This window comes from Notolepis coatsorum (genome assembly GCF_963971535.1).
Source record: "Notolepis coatsorum genome assembly, chromosome: 19".
NCBI lineage: Eukaryota > Metazoa > Chordata > Actinopteri > Aulopiformes > Paralepididae > Notolepis > Notolepis coatsorum.
Window position 1 is genome coordinate 9,649,065 of NC_140183.1, and position 14,465 is coordinate 9,663,529.

General features: G+C 43.4%; 1 protein-coding gene across 3 annotated transcripts in view; it reads right to left on the reverse strand.

Annotated features, from left to right (window-relative positions):
• Window positions 1-6,344: 6,344 nt before the first annotated feature.
• The window catches only part of LOC311246302 (uncharacterized protein), a 30,286-nt gene continuing 22,165 nt past the window's right edge, over window positions 6,345-14,465 (reverse strand). For all 3 annotated transcript variants that reach the window (XM_084336450.1, XM_084336452.1, XM_084336451.1), the window contains exon 3: window positions 6,345-9,450. In XM_084336450.1, coding sequence (XP_084192576.1) covers window positions 8,321-9,355 — 1,035 coding nt within the window. In that variant the 5' untranslated portion in view covers window positions 9,356-9,450 and the 3' untranslated portion in view covers window positions 6,345-8,320. The remainder of the gene's footprint in view (window positions 9,451-14,465) is intronic.

Here is a 14,465-nt window from a genome sequence, read left to right on the forward strand (position 1 = left end):
CGCCTTACTTCTTCATACTCTGATAGACAACGATGCACCGATGTAAGTTTCACCATGGACATATGGACCTGTGATGTTAACCCTGTCAGCATGCTAGGTCTGACAGCGCAGTGGCTGGACAAAGATTTCAAACTGTACAGAGCGGTGTTGCATTCTCAGGAACTACCAGGTTCACACACTGCCAATATGATCCGTTTGGCTTTTGTAGCTATGCTTCATAAATGGAACATAACGAAAGAGATGGTCCATGTTGTCCTAAGAGACAACGCACGTAACATGTCAAAGGCTATGGAGGATTACAATGTTGATAGCCTGGGCTGCATGGCCCACACCTTACAGCTGGCTGTGAACGAGGCTGTGCTGAGCCAACGAGCTGTGATTGACTGTGTTGCCATCGGTCGGAAGATTGTTGGACACTTTAAGCACTCCCAAGTAGCGACCACCCACCTGGAAGGGTTAATGGTGGCCCTGAAAATAACAAAATCACGACTCCAACAAGACGTGGCCACACGTTGCAACAGTACATTCTACATGCTCCAGAGTCTGGTGAAGCAGAAGCAAGCTATAGCAGCTTATGCTGTAGAATACAAGTTGAAAACATCTTGACCATCCTCGATCCGTGTGAACAGCTGACTAGAAATATTAGCAAAGCTACAGCCACTACTGCAGACATGATCCCCTCCATCCAAGCCCTAACACGCCTGCTAAAACAAACCGTCCCAACAGACCACGGAGTGAAAACTACGAAGGACACCCTGTTAAAAGCAGTCCAAAGGCGTTTGTGACATAAAGGAAACGCCCATGTATTATCTCGCCACGATATTGGACCCGAAGTACAAGGACCGCTACTTCAGCCGTGAATCAAAACGTCAAGCTACAGAAATGCTGCGGGAACAGCTGCACAATATCGAGACAGACACCCCCGGCCCCCAGTCAGACGAGCCACCGGCAAAGAGGACCAGGGAAGACGAGAACAACAACAACTCGCTCTTGGGAATGTTTGAGGCAATCGTGGAAGAAAACACAGATGCTGCAACTGAACAACAGAACGACAGCAGAGTGGATGCGGACGTAAGTGTATATTTTATTTTAATGTTTTATGAACACTGTCAAGTCAAGTCAAGTCTGTATAACGATAGGTTATGTATATAACCTAGTTATATGAGTATTGGCTGAGCCTCCCGCTCTTAAGCCTATTGAGATACCCCTTATCTCCTGTACCTACTGTACTCCACCACGAAAACAACTTGTACACCCACACCTGACCGGGTCCCGCCTCTATGGAGGCGTAGCCTATAAGACCATGGCCATGGTCACCAACACACCCTTCCTCGCCAAAATCCCGTTCCAGTAAAATATCCCCAGAGCGGGACGCTCAGCCAATACTCATAACTAGGTTATATACATAACCTATCGTTATATTTAATATCTGGCTTATCGCGTCCCGCTCTTAAGCCTATTGAGATATGGGTTAGAGCGGACGCGAGACCCGACAGATGTACCCCCTGAGGACCCGTAAGCCCACATCAAGGGGTTCGGGGAGCCCTGTCACCCCATCCTTCCTAATGAAGGGGGGGCGCAGTCAACTCCACCTGAGTGCGAGCAAGAGGGAACTAGAACCCCTTGAACACACAGCACAGGCGGAACCACGTGTGACCTAACACACTGTGGCCCATACCCACACACTCCTGCTACCCTACCAAAGGACGGGAAGCAGGAAAGGCCACAGACCCCAGAACCGCCTGGGAGACAGAACCCCCGGTCATGTCCATGAGGTAAAACCTTACAAAGGGGCCCGGGGAGGACCATGATCCTCCACCGAAGCCCCACCCAGGAGAGCGGCAGAGGCAGCCACCCCATGAGTGGAGTGCGCCCTGACGCCGCCAGGGGGATCCTGCCCAGCCAACGTGTAGCAGAGGGCAATGCCCTCGCACAACCAATGGGACAGGCGTTGTTCGATAGTGCCTTACCGGCATGAGAACCACCGTGACAGACAAAAAGCTGAACGGTGACCCCGAGGTCCTGAGTACGGCTGAGGTAATCCCCAAAGCACGGACCGGACATGACAGGTGAAGGCCCGCATCTAACTCACTAGCGTGAGGAGGCGGATGAAACGCCTGAACCACAATATCCCTGGAGCGGAAGAACTCCGGATATTTACAGGCACGAAGGCAGGATTAGGCCGCAGAGTGGCACCGCAATCGGACGAAAGACAGGCACTCTGGACGTACCGAGAGAGCACAAAGCACACCCACGCGTTCAGCGGAGTTGACGGTCAGCAAGAACGCGGTCTTGAAAGACAGCTGTTCCAACGGCGCCTGCTCGAGCGGCTCAAACGGGGCCAAGGACAACCGACCGAGGACCAATTGAAGATCCCAAGTCAGAGCCAAGGAGCGTTGCACCGGCTTAACGCGTCGAGCGCCAAGCAGGAAACGCTTCACAAGAGGGTGGCTGAACAAGACATCCCCTCAAATCCCTCATGATAGGAGGATATAGCTGCTGCATATACCCTCACCGTCGAAGCCGACAGTCTATCAAGGAGAGACTGGAGGTAACTAAGGACAGCATCCAGGGGGCAGGAGACTGGGTCCCGGCCCCCCGCCTTACACGACACTTGGAACATACGTCATCTGCCCGCGTAAAGCGCGACAGTGGAGGGAGCATGCGCATTCCGGATTGTAACACCATCAGGATCAAGAACCTGCGCCCCTCAACGTACCCGTCCCAACAACTGACCTAACAGATGTATGGGGAAGAATCCCAGGCGGCACGGCATCGGTCTGCCTGGCTACGTCCGGACGTAATCCCCACCCATCAGGATGAGGACCGCCCCGCGACAGTACACCTGTACCCACATTCTCCCTGCCGGGGATGTGGGGAGCCCTCAGGCCGCGCAGATGGAGGACGCCCATAGCCAGCCGCCTGGTGCAGACGGGGGGAGCGTACTCCTCCCTGTCTGTCGATATACGACACTGACGTCGTATTGTCCGTCCTGATCAACACCGTTTGAGGACCAGAAGGACCGCTTTCAATACCAACACATTGAACGTAGCACAGACCGGGCCCTACTGCGTTAGCCCGACGCGTCACCAGCGAGGGAGGCGTCGGTGAAAAACGTGATGTGATACAGCGCCGTAACCGTCCTAGGACGGAACCTCCCGAGCGTGTTGACAACACGCTCTGAGAGGGATGCCCATAGCCCTCCAACCGTTGACTGGGAAGAGGAGTACTCCACTTCCAGTCTATAGCAAACCCCAGGCTGGTAGGGACCTGCCTGGTACGAGACCTGACGATCCACCTTGACCGCGAAGGACCAGAACATCGTCAGGGCAGAATACACTCCGTAACCCCTGACGACGCAGAAGCCCCAGTGCGGCCTCCACGCACTTGGTGAAGATGCGGGGAGCCAGAGAAAACCGAACGGCAGCCTCTGGTACTCATACGCTAACCCTGCAAAGGAAGCGTAGGTAAGCCCTAGGATGGAAGATCGGAGTTGCGCATACACATCCTACAGGTCTATGGAGGAGAACCAGACCCCCACCTGACAGTGTTCAACAGGTAGGAGACGATCCAAAAAGTGCTGAACCTTCCCATGGGACAGGTCCAGCCTGGGTCTGACACCCCCCCCCTCCCGATTTCTCAGGCACCAGAGAACACCGGGAGGAGAACGCCACGACGATGGCTTGCTTCGTCCACAGAGATTGGATCTCGTTGACCAGAGCTGTCACTGCTGGAGACCCTGACAATAGGGTCTGTACCAAACCCGAAAACGGGTGGGGTTGTGTAAACACAAGTCCCCGCCTCAGCGTTCTCTCCATCCACCTCGACATATGGTACTGCCGTAGTCATATGTGATGACACTCCCAACGCACCCGCCGCCATGTGGCGCAGGTCCGCCAGGAACTGTAGATAGTTGGCCCGGTCCCACCCGTTGTGCGTAGCCAACCCTGGAACCGTGCGAGCAGAGCGTTCCGTGTCGGGACATCTGACCCTGACACCACCCATGAGGCAATCGCACCCAAGGGGGGACCCCGACAGGCCGCGTGCCCAAACTTTATTTTTTATAAATCAATTATAATGGCCCAAAGGCGTGTCGGCCCACCGGGAAAATGTCGAGACAGTCCAGCCCACCGTCCACAGCGCAGATTTGTTACTGCTGTTCTGTCACTCCCAGCCTAGTAGTGGGCCGGTCGTTGACCAAACTTTATTTACATTTTTTATAAATCAATTATAACGGCCCAAAGGCACGTCGGCCCACCTGGAAAATGTCCAGATTACCAGTCCAGCCCACGGCGCAGGCTTCTGTCACAAGCGCATGCATGCTTTGAACAAGTAACGTTAGTTCAAAGCAAAGCCACCTGCATGTCCCCTGCCTGGGCAGAAGCGACCAAGTAGTGCTGTAGCGATGCAGGGGGGAGTACCTTTGCCAAACATCAGCCATTACCGGACATTTTGAACTGTACATTTATATTGTGATATTTCTATTAATTTTTTTTTTTTTATATAATATATACATATATTTTTGAATAGTTACAAATAGTTACCGAGGTCCAGACCTCCGTGACCTCATAGCTGGCTACGGCCATGACTGTCAGTGATCGTCAACACCGTCAGATTGTATTGTTAATCTATTAGTTATTAACTGATCTACATCCTATTGTCTTATTTGTCTAATAATGTGTTAAGTCTTAACATTAACCCTTTCACTACCACACTACAGGCAGTCTGTTGTCGCAGTGAAAGGGTTAACCCTTTGGTAGTGTGGCAGTGATAGGGTTAAAAACAAAGGCATTTAGAAATTGAGTTTTTCTTACACTATTGTTAGATACTTGAGGACTTTAAAGTCTTGTTGGACTGAACAAATTAAAATAGGATACTTTTTAGTATGTCTGACTGAGTTGACACAAATTAAGTTATGAAGTGAATGTTTATTTCCAGAAAGGGTGTTTTTTTTAAAAACCTGTTCCTTTACCTGCTTTGATAGCTAATACCTTTCTCTACAAATACATCAATTTCAAATGAATGTAGAATATATATATTTTTTAATTGAGTTCTAAAACGTTTGTTTTATCCCTTATCTGAATCTGTGAAATATATATATATATATATATAGCTCATGTATCTCCATTACATAAATGCCGCAAATCAAAAAATTGCCGCCGTTAATCTATTCTCAAAGTTGGGTCTCCTCTCCTCTCTCTGTCTGCACGTGAAGCGAGCCGCAGCGACTCAGCGAGCCACACACACACATACAAAATACACATACAGGTACTTAAGGGAGGGGCCTGTCTGTGGCTCCGTGTTGAACTCCCCCAGACCGAGATCTGCGCTCATCATGGCGGAGAACAAAACTAAATTCTGGGTACACTTTACGAAAGTCGATGCCGACAAAGCACGTTGCCACAAGTGGCAATACAAGCAATTTGTCAAAACATAACATTAGTCTGCAGAAATGCGCCGTTTTCGACTGTTTGCTCGCAGTGTTCCATCTCCATCCAAGTCCACTGCAGGTAAGCCAAGATACGGAGTTAGCTAGGCTAATAACGAATTATTACGAATAGGCTAATAAATAAAATATAATTGCTTAGCTACAAATATATTTGAAAGATGACAACTTTTTATAGATCGTCATTCGTCAGGCTGAGGCTGCAGCCACCATGTCCCATCCCACCCCTCCTCCCTCTACCACCACCGGTCCCAACCAAGCAAAGTCCCTTCACCCTAGCAGCTAGGAAGGATGACAGAGGATAGGGGGAACGAGTGTCACAGGGCTGTGACCCAGTTTGTTGTCAAAAGCCTGCACCCCTTCTCTACAGTGGAGTCCAAGGGCTTTAGGTAACAACTAATCATTCAGTGTATATAGTTTTTTTTATCTTACATTTGTTGTTTATTATAAAAAGTCTATAATTCAGACACATTTAAAACATTGTTGCTGCTGTTGCTGAAGAAATAATATTTATTATATTTATAAAGTTATATAAAAGACCATTGCTGCTGCTGTAGAAATAATATTAATTTATAAAGTTATAAATAATAAAGCAATGTCGATAAAGTACCGAACCATTAAGCAGTATCGATAAGAGTAGTAGTATCGATAAAAACCTAACGATACCCATCCCTAGGTAGAACACACATATTTTGAATCTTCGGCAGACTTCAAATGAGCAATTTTAATCTAGATTAACTCCAGGATTGCAGATAGATTAATGTAGATTTTTTTTTTATTTGATCTATGCCCATCTCTAATAAAAAAAATATATATATAGCATTAATTTATTTCTCAGTGAGACTCATCAGATTAAATAAACAATGACAATGAAGTAATTTTTTTGTTTAATGTTCATTGTTGCACTCAGAAGATAAAGCCTTTCATACAAAGCAAGTTAAAAAATGCAATGGTTTATTTAATTTTCATACTTCTGAGTTAGTTTACTTCTAAGAGATCAATTCACACCTTCCGACTTAACCCTTACAATTAATCCATATTATTAGCATATCATACATTCTAAAAGTTGGGATCAATACACTTGTTAATTCAAGAAGTAGATTTTATTTTAAATATTGTACAAAAAAAGTGAATGGATCTGAATGGATGTTCTATCATCAGAAAGTAAATAACAATTTCTGTTTGGATTTTGAATTGAAAGTGAATTGATTCCAACCCTATAACATTTTGATAGTTTCATCAATACTACAGCCATTACTCTGTCAACATACACACAATAATGTATTAATAATATAATAAGAAAATAGTTACTTGTGCAACAGGCTGCTCTGCAATTCCCATAAACCCACAAGCAGTTAGATGGTAGAAAAACCACTAAACGTACATTCCTTTAATAGAATACCAATGAAGACAATACATCACAAGAACATTACTCTAAAATAAACACTTCTTGTTAAAGAAAAGAAAATGTCCACATACAAATATAAAAGTCCATTCCAGAAGCAGTTTTCCCCTCCAGTGTGTACACCATGCACGTTTGTTAACTCATTCAGCGCCAGAGGGCGCTGTGTGCTGTGTGGTTGAAAGGCCAGCGTTCTAAAGTATAGGAATATGTGGCGGTGTTTGCAGGGCTATAACTATATTATATATTATAGCTATGGATTAGGGGTGTAACGATGCATCGATTAATCGAAATGCATCGATTTTAATATGTTAGAATCGATTATAATCGTAATTAATAATAAAAAAATTTAAAAAATTAAGCGTTTTTTGTGTATTGTTTTTATTTACCTATAGTCCATTCATGCTGAGTGAATCAGTTCCCCCAGTTGGGGAATTAACTGATAGAAAATGTATAGAAAATTAATAGAATCGAATTGTGGTCAAATTAAGAGATTTCATTGATGCATTGAATCGTTGCCGGAATAATCGTAATCGAAATTAATCGTTGCAAGGTTGCATCGTTACACCCCTACTATGGATACAATACTATTGCCCATTTGACATCGAGTATCTATCGTTCAATATGTGAAAAAGAAATATTTTTTTTCATCCATACATTCCCGTTTTATACAGTGTATAAATAATAATACCATATAAGTATGGTTTTAGGGTAATTCATTAATTCATGGGAGGCTGGTAATAGCCCCCAACGTGTATTATACTAAATGCATTGGCGTTTCGTCCCTACACATGCTACAATAAGAAAATCAAATGCATATGATAGGTATTATGTTCCATCATGAATGCATGAAAGGGTGGGGGGGGGGGGGGGGGGGTCGTTTTTTTATGCTTTGATCGTCACCAACGGAATACGTTATGGGCTAGCGTTACACACATATGCTCGGATCGCAATTAAGGCATGCTTTGATCAACGCAAGATTGATATCATATAGCCCTTACCTTGACTAGGATGTGCCCCAAAAAGAATATTCCAATTATCTGATTGCGAGTCCCAGTATTGGTGTCGAATGTGTTAACTAGCTTGGCTTTTGGCTGGTCACCCCATACTGAGGTCAGAAAGTTCCTATGATCTCAGTATTTAAAACACTAGAACAATGTGTGTTCACTCTTATACCAATGACATATTGTCCCAGGAGCATCCACACTGTCTGCCTCACTCCTCAGAGCGACAAAAACACAACTGTTGTTGTCAATGACAACTGTGTCTATGCTAGTACTGCTTCTCTCTCACAGAGGCTTCTGTGCAGGTCAAAAGCTCTTGGTAGTAGTTTTACATTTCAAAAGAACACTCAAATATTACTACACTATTATTCTTATGATTGTTGATGGACTGATAGCTGGAATGATGTACTGAAGCATTTTCAACACTGGGCCACACATTCATTGTGTGTGGAACTCTGCTAACACTGGCTAGAGCTGTAGGGTTTCTCTCATCTGAGAATGTGCAGGTGAATTGACAGGTTTGACATTTCCCTGAATCTTCTCTCTCAAGTGAATCTTCTCATGTTTTCTGAAACATGCTAATGTACTGAATCTCTTATCACACAAACCACAATGATGTGGCTTCTCTCCTTTGTGAATTATCTGGTGTGTATTCAGAGTAGACAGTTGACGAAAGCTTTTCTCACACTGGTCACAGGAGTAGGGCTTCTCTCCTGTGTGAATTCTCTGGTGTCTTTTAAGACTAGACGGCAGACTAAAGCTTTGTCCACACAGGACACAAGAGCAGGGTTTCTCTCCTGTGTGAATTCTCTGGTGTGATCGCAGATGGCTAGCTTGATTAAAGCTCTTCTCACACTGGTCACAGGAGTAGGGTTTCTCTCCTGTGTGAATTCTCTGGTGTGTTTTCAGATCAGACAGCCGACTAGAGCTCTTCCCACACTGGCCACAGGAGTAGGGCTTCCATCCTGTGTGAATTCTCTGGTGTGATTTCAGATTACTCACATCACTAAAGCTATTCCCACACTGGTCACAAAAGTAGAGCTTCTCTCCTGTGTGAATTCTCTGGTGTGTATTCAGAGTATACCGTTGACTAAAGCTCTTCCCACACTGGTCACAGGAGTAGGGCTTCTCTCCTGTGTGAATTTTCTGGTGTATTTTTTGACCACTCACATCAGTAAAGCTCTTCCCACACTGGTCACAGGAGTAGGGCTTCTCTCCTGTGTGAATTCTCTGGTGTCTTTTCAGATTATGTTGCTGAGTAAAGCCCTGTCCACATTGGTCACAGGAGTAGGGTGTGTCTCCTGTGTGAATTCTCTGGTGTCTTTTAAGACTAGACGGCCGACTAAAGCTGTGTCCACACAGGACACAAGAGCAGGGTTTCTCTCCTGTGTGAATTCTCTGGTGTGATTGCAGATGGCTAGCTTGATTAAAGCTCTTCTCACACTGGTCACAGGAATAGAGTTTCTCTCCTGTGTGAATGCGTTGGTGTTTATTGAGATTCATCTTTGAACTGAAGCTTTTTCCACACTGGTCACAGCAGAGACCTTTTCTTCCATCCAAGCCTCTTGGTTTCTTCCCAGGCCTGACAGGACAGCTATCTGGATGGAGAAGAGTGTCAGAGGAAGGAGAGATTTGGTGATTTTATTCAGCTTTAATTTCCATGTAAGAGGTTTATAATGGTTAGGGCTGACCTTCGATTTTTTTTGGCAATCGAAGCTTCGGGGCCGAGCTTCGATTTTAATTCGAAGCTTCGAATTCATTTTTTTTTTTAATACTACTTTTTTTTTTGTTTTTGTTTTTTTGTTAATCTTATGTTGTGGGACTTGTACAGCACTTTGGTAAACTTTGTTGTTTTTAAATGTGCTCTATAAATAAAGTGGATTGGATTAATGAATAAGTAGCCCCTTTCGTGACTGTGACACAGCCAACACGGCTGTGTGATTTAATTCAAGGTGGATCGCTGTTGTCGTTTGAACAACTTCAGATTTCATGGGAACTACCAATCCCCCAAATCAAGAATGTTTAAGATGAATGAAGTAAGATTTTGATTATTTGAAATATGGCCTGTGTAGACTAAACTATGCACAGAATTATGTCAGTCTACAAGGTCCGGCAATGTAGACCTTGTAGACTCCACTACAGACCAATTATCAGTGAATGTTCATGCATTTTTAAGAAGGGCTACTTCCACAAAAAAACAAAGAACTCACCAAAACATCTCAGTAGCACCTTATCTAAATGTTCTATTTCATATATGGAGATTCATATTTATTTATGTATTGCATGCATTTCTACATTTTATTTCCTATTTTGTTTATTCATCCCAGTATCTTTCTTTCTTATGTGTGGAATTCTACATTTACATTTAGTCATTTAGCTGACGCTTTTATCCAAAGCGACTTATAAGTTCTGTACGACAGGTCATCAGGAAGGATACAACTCTATCAGCTGAGTAACAATATTCATCAAAGTGTTGCGTGTTACAGTGTAGGTTAGTTTATTAGGACAAGTGCATGACAGTAAGGTTAGTTAGGGTTAGATTTATTTTATTTTATTTTATTTCAGATAATGGTTGAAGAAGTGCGTCTTTAGTCGACGGCGAAAGATTGGACGGGATTCGGCTGTCCTAACTGGGGTGGGTAGTTCATTCCACCATTGTGGGGCAAGGACTGAGAATAGGCGTGTAGGTGGTGTATATGTGTTTGAGGATGATATCCTTCAAACAGGCAATAGTGATGATATAATTTGGGCATTGCTGAGCTGGGTTACTTTCCTCGAGTGTATTTGTCCCCCGGCCCCACCCAATGGCCCCATGCACACACACACACACACACCGAAGTAAAAATAAAAATAAAAAATAAAAAGTTGAAAAGATTTTTTTTGAAAAAAAAAAAATAATATATTTTTTTTTAAACTTTGATTTTTTTTTAATGTTCGAAGCTTGTGCCATCGAACGAAGCTTCGAAGTATTTAAGACAGCCCTAATAATGGTACATAGCTGGGTTTTATAGTTTAAGAACACAGTGTAGTCCAGAGTCGTCTACAGCAGCGGTTCTCAACAGGGGTGCCTAGGCACATTAGGGTGCCTCAGAGAGATGCCAGGGGTGCCTTGAGATTTCCCAAAAAAAAAAATATATATATATATATATATATTTTAACACTTTGACTGCCGGGAAACGCTTTACAGCGTCATTCCCGGCCATGCTCAAGTTGCCGAAGGACGCTGTACAGCGTCTTTAATATCAATATTTCAAAAATCTGCGATCGGATTCATATTTCCCCTCCGCTGGCCTGAGATCCACCAGGAGGACCCACTGAGCTCTCTGGCAGTTCAGGAGCGCCATCTGGTGGCCGATCGGTGCAATCGCCAAACAGGAAGTGCTATGGAGGTTGTGCTGGTCGGCCATATTACTTCCGGGCACTCGGTTTGGCTGCCGGCACTCGCTCGTCACAATATAATAGCGATCCATTGCCAATAACTCGATAAACAACATGATTTGGACGTATATAGTATTATACAAGCTGGAAATGGTTCATCAGGATAAACATCCCATAATCGAAAACGGTCTACACCACGCTGATCGTCCAACGGCGCGAGGAAGATCCGGTGAGATTCAGCGTTATTCTTGAACGTGTTCCATATAAACTGTTATGATGAACATATGACCCACTCTGGATGAATCATCTAACGCTGCCCACGGAATTATAAACGATCCCCCGCCCATCCGGTCATCATCAGATCATACGTAGATCATTCTAGAAGTACGTCCAATTGAAATTTTTTATATCGCCCCGATTGCCATCAAACTGTATTTCATCATCAATATAATGCATTTGGGGCTATAGATCACGTTCTGGAGAAAGCTGCAGAAAGAGATGAAAACATACTTATACATTAGACCATACTTTACTATGAATATGTGAATGAAAAAGTTTAACGTTGCTACACAATGAACAATACATATAGGACTTTGAATGGGCCCTAATAATGGCAATGTAGCAATAGAATTTAAAAAGTTATAGCCATGCAAAGAAGGGGTACTTCTCCATAGACAAATAGAGCCGGCAACCTATGGTATATAATGAATTTAACCCATGGCACCCATAGTGTTAATATGATTAAAGAAAATGATCACTAAAGTACTATCTGTTGCAGCTGCACTGTTTTCCATGAAAATACCACATTTGGATAAGTTTGACCATTTCTCAAAAACTGAAAATCATATTTTTTTTTATATGTTTTGGTAGCTTTTTCATTTGTTTATTGGACAAGTCCGGCAGGGAGGAAGGATGGGAGAGAGATATGGGGGAAGACATTCGGCAAAGGTCACCGGGTCCGGGAGTCGAACCCGGGACGGCCGTGCACCACCCTGGCACCCTGAAAATCATTATTTAATAAAACACAGAAAAGGATCACCAAGTTACTCTGGATAAATAACCCCTTTACAGACAACATTGAGACAAAGCTTCCTGACACATCTCTATCCAAACTCTTGGAAGGACTCATTGAAATCTCATCTGATACCACCTGGAGAGCTGGTTTCAGTGAAGTGCCCCTGGAAACATGTTGGTCTGAGTGTGGAGCTGAGTACCAAGTATCTCATGATGCAGCAGTTAAGGTGTTGATACCATTCAGCACCACATATCTGTGTGAAGGAGGCTTTCCTTCCATGACAGCTCTGAAAACAAAATATAGGGCCAAGTTGAGCCTTGAGGATGACATGCGTGTTGCCTTGTCAAATATCTCCCCACGTATTGACCATATTATTAGCCAGCAGCAGCAGCAGCATACCTCGCATTGAGCTAGAAATGTCCACTGAGTGAACAAGTGCTTATCTTCTGTATTTATTTATATTTTTTGAGAAATATTTCTGTTCTTTAAAAGAAATACATGATTTTCTGTTTTTGAGAAATGGTCACACTTATCCAAATATGCTATTTTAATGGAAAACAGTGCAGCTGCAACAGATGGCACTTTAGTGATAATTTTCTGTAAATTTATTAAAAGAAATATGCTATTTGATTTACTACAAGCAGTGTAATGTCAACAGTACTAAGCCATTTAGACCTGAAACGCCATTTAGACCTTATTTTGAAAGAAAGCACTTTTGTCATCATTGTAGCAAAAAAGACAGGACCGGAAAAGTCTTTATCGTATGTAGGGGTGCCCTGGAATATTTTATTGGACACAGGGGTGCCTTGCCAGCAGAAAGGTTGAGAACCCCTGGTCTACAGTTCTAGACTTAAACCACTTAGTTTCAAGCACCAGTTAGTCAACAGTTTCTGCAGCAGGTGTGGTTACATCATTAAGGTCGGTTTAAATTTAGTCCGGGACTAAAGTCTCAGGTTATGACAGATTTAAGTGTCACCTTATGGATCAAACCTTATATCACGCTATGGGACATTTCATATATCTGTAACGATATATACAGGGAACAAAATTAACTTTTTGGCTTACCAGCCAAGGTGACTGGTAGATAAAAAAAATTGTTTTTAAACTACCAGCCAGCCAGATGTTTTACCAGCCAAAAATTATAAATAGCTTTTTAGCAGAGGTGTGGACTCGAGTCACATGACTTGGACTCGAGTCAGACTCGAGTCACGAATTTGATGACTTTAGACTTTCAACTCGACTTTGACTTTAACACCAATGACTCGTGACTTCACTTGGACTTGAGCCTTTTGGCTTGAGAAGACTTGATACCTTCCCCCATGCCCAATGATTAAAAATGATGTTATTAAATGTGCCGTGAATTAATTCATTTCCAGCGAATAGACACTTCCCAGATCTACTTTGTTTGAAACAATCCGACAGCATCCAATCAAGTTGCGCGAGAGAAACACACGAAGAAGAAGTAACGTTATAATTCAGAACGACGGATCCAGTGGAAAATTATACCAAAGATTGCTTCGTTTGCTTATAAAAACTACGTGGTGGTCAACAAAAAAATTGCAGTATGCAAAACATGCGGGTCGAAAATCACAGACGGAGACGCAACAACTTCCAACTTCGTTCAACATTTGACGCTGCACAAAGAACGGTAAGTAACTTGGCTTGCTAGCTACAGTAGTTAAATCAATGAGCCATTGACACAGCCAATGTGGTAATGTTATCATTACATCCAAGATTGATACACGGCTGGCTAGGCTGGTAGTCATAGTCTTAAAATAAATAAACATGTCTCGCTTGATGAATGGCCAGCAGTAGCCTAACAGTACTGCTGCTCCTAAAAAGAAAAACATTAATGTTACTGTAACGTTAACCACAGAGAGAGAGAGAGAGAGAGAAGAAAGGGGGAAAAAGTACTCACACACGAATTAGGCTTTACCTAATTCTAATACCTAATAAACTACCATTTACCATCTAATATACGAAATGCAGAGATGCCTGGTCATTTCAGTACAGACTTTTTATACCCCAAAATTGATAAAGGGTTAAGGTAGACTAGTTAGTTGAACCGAGGTCTGTTATTATGGATCATGTGCCATAGACTGTATATACAGGGCAGGCAGACGTTAAATAAATGATTGGTCCAAGTGGGAAGACAATATGTTGGTTATTGTTATCCTACCTTTAAAATGGATATGGTGATCCTTATTATTTTTGTCCAAT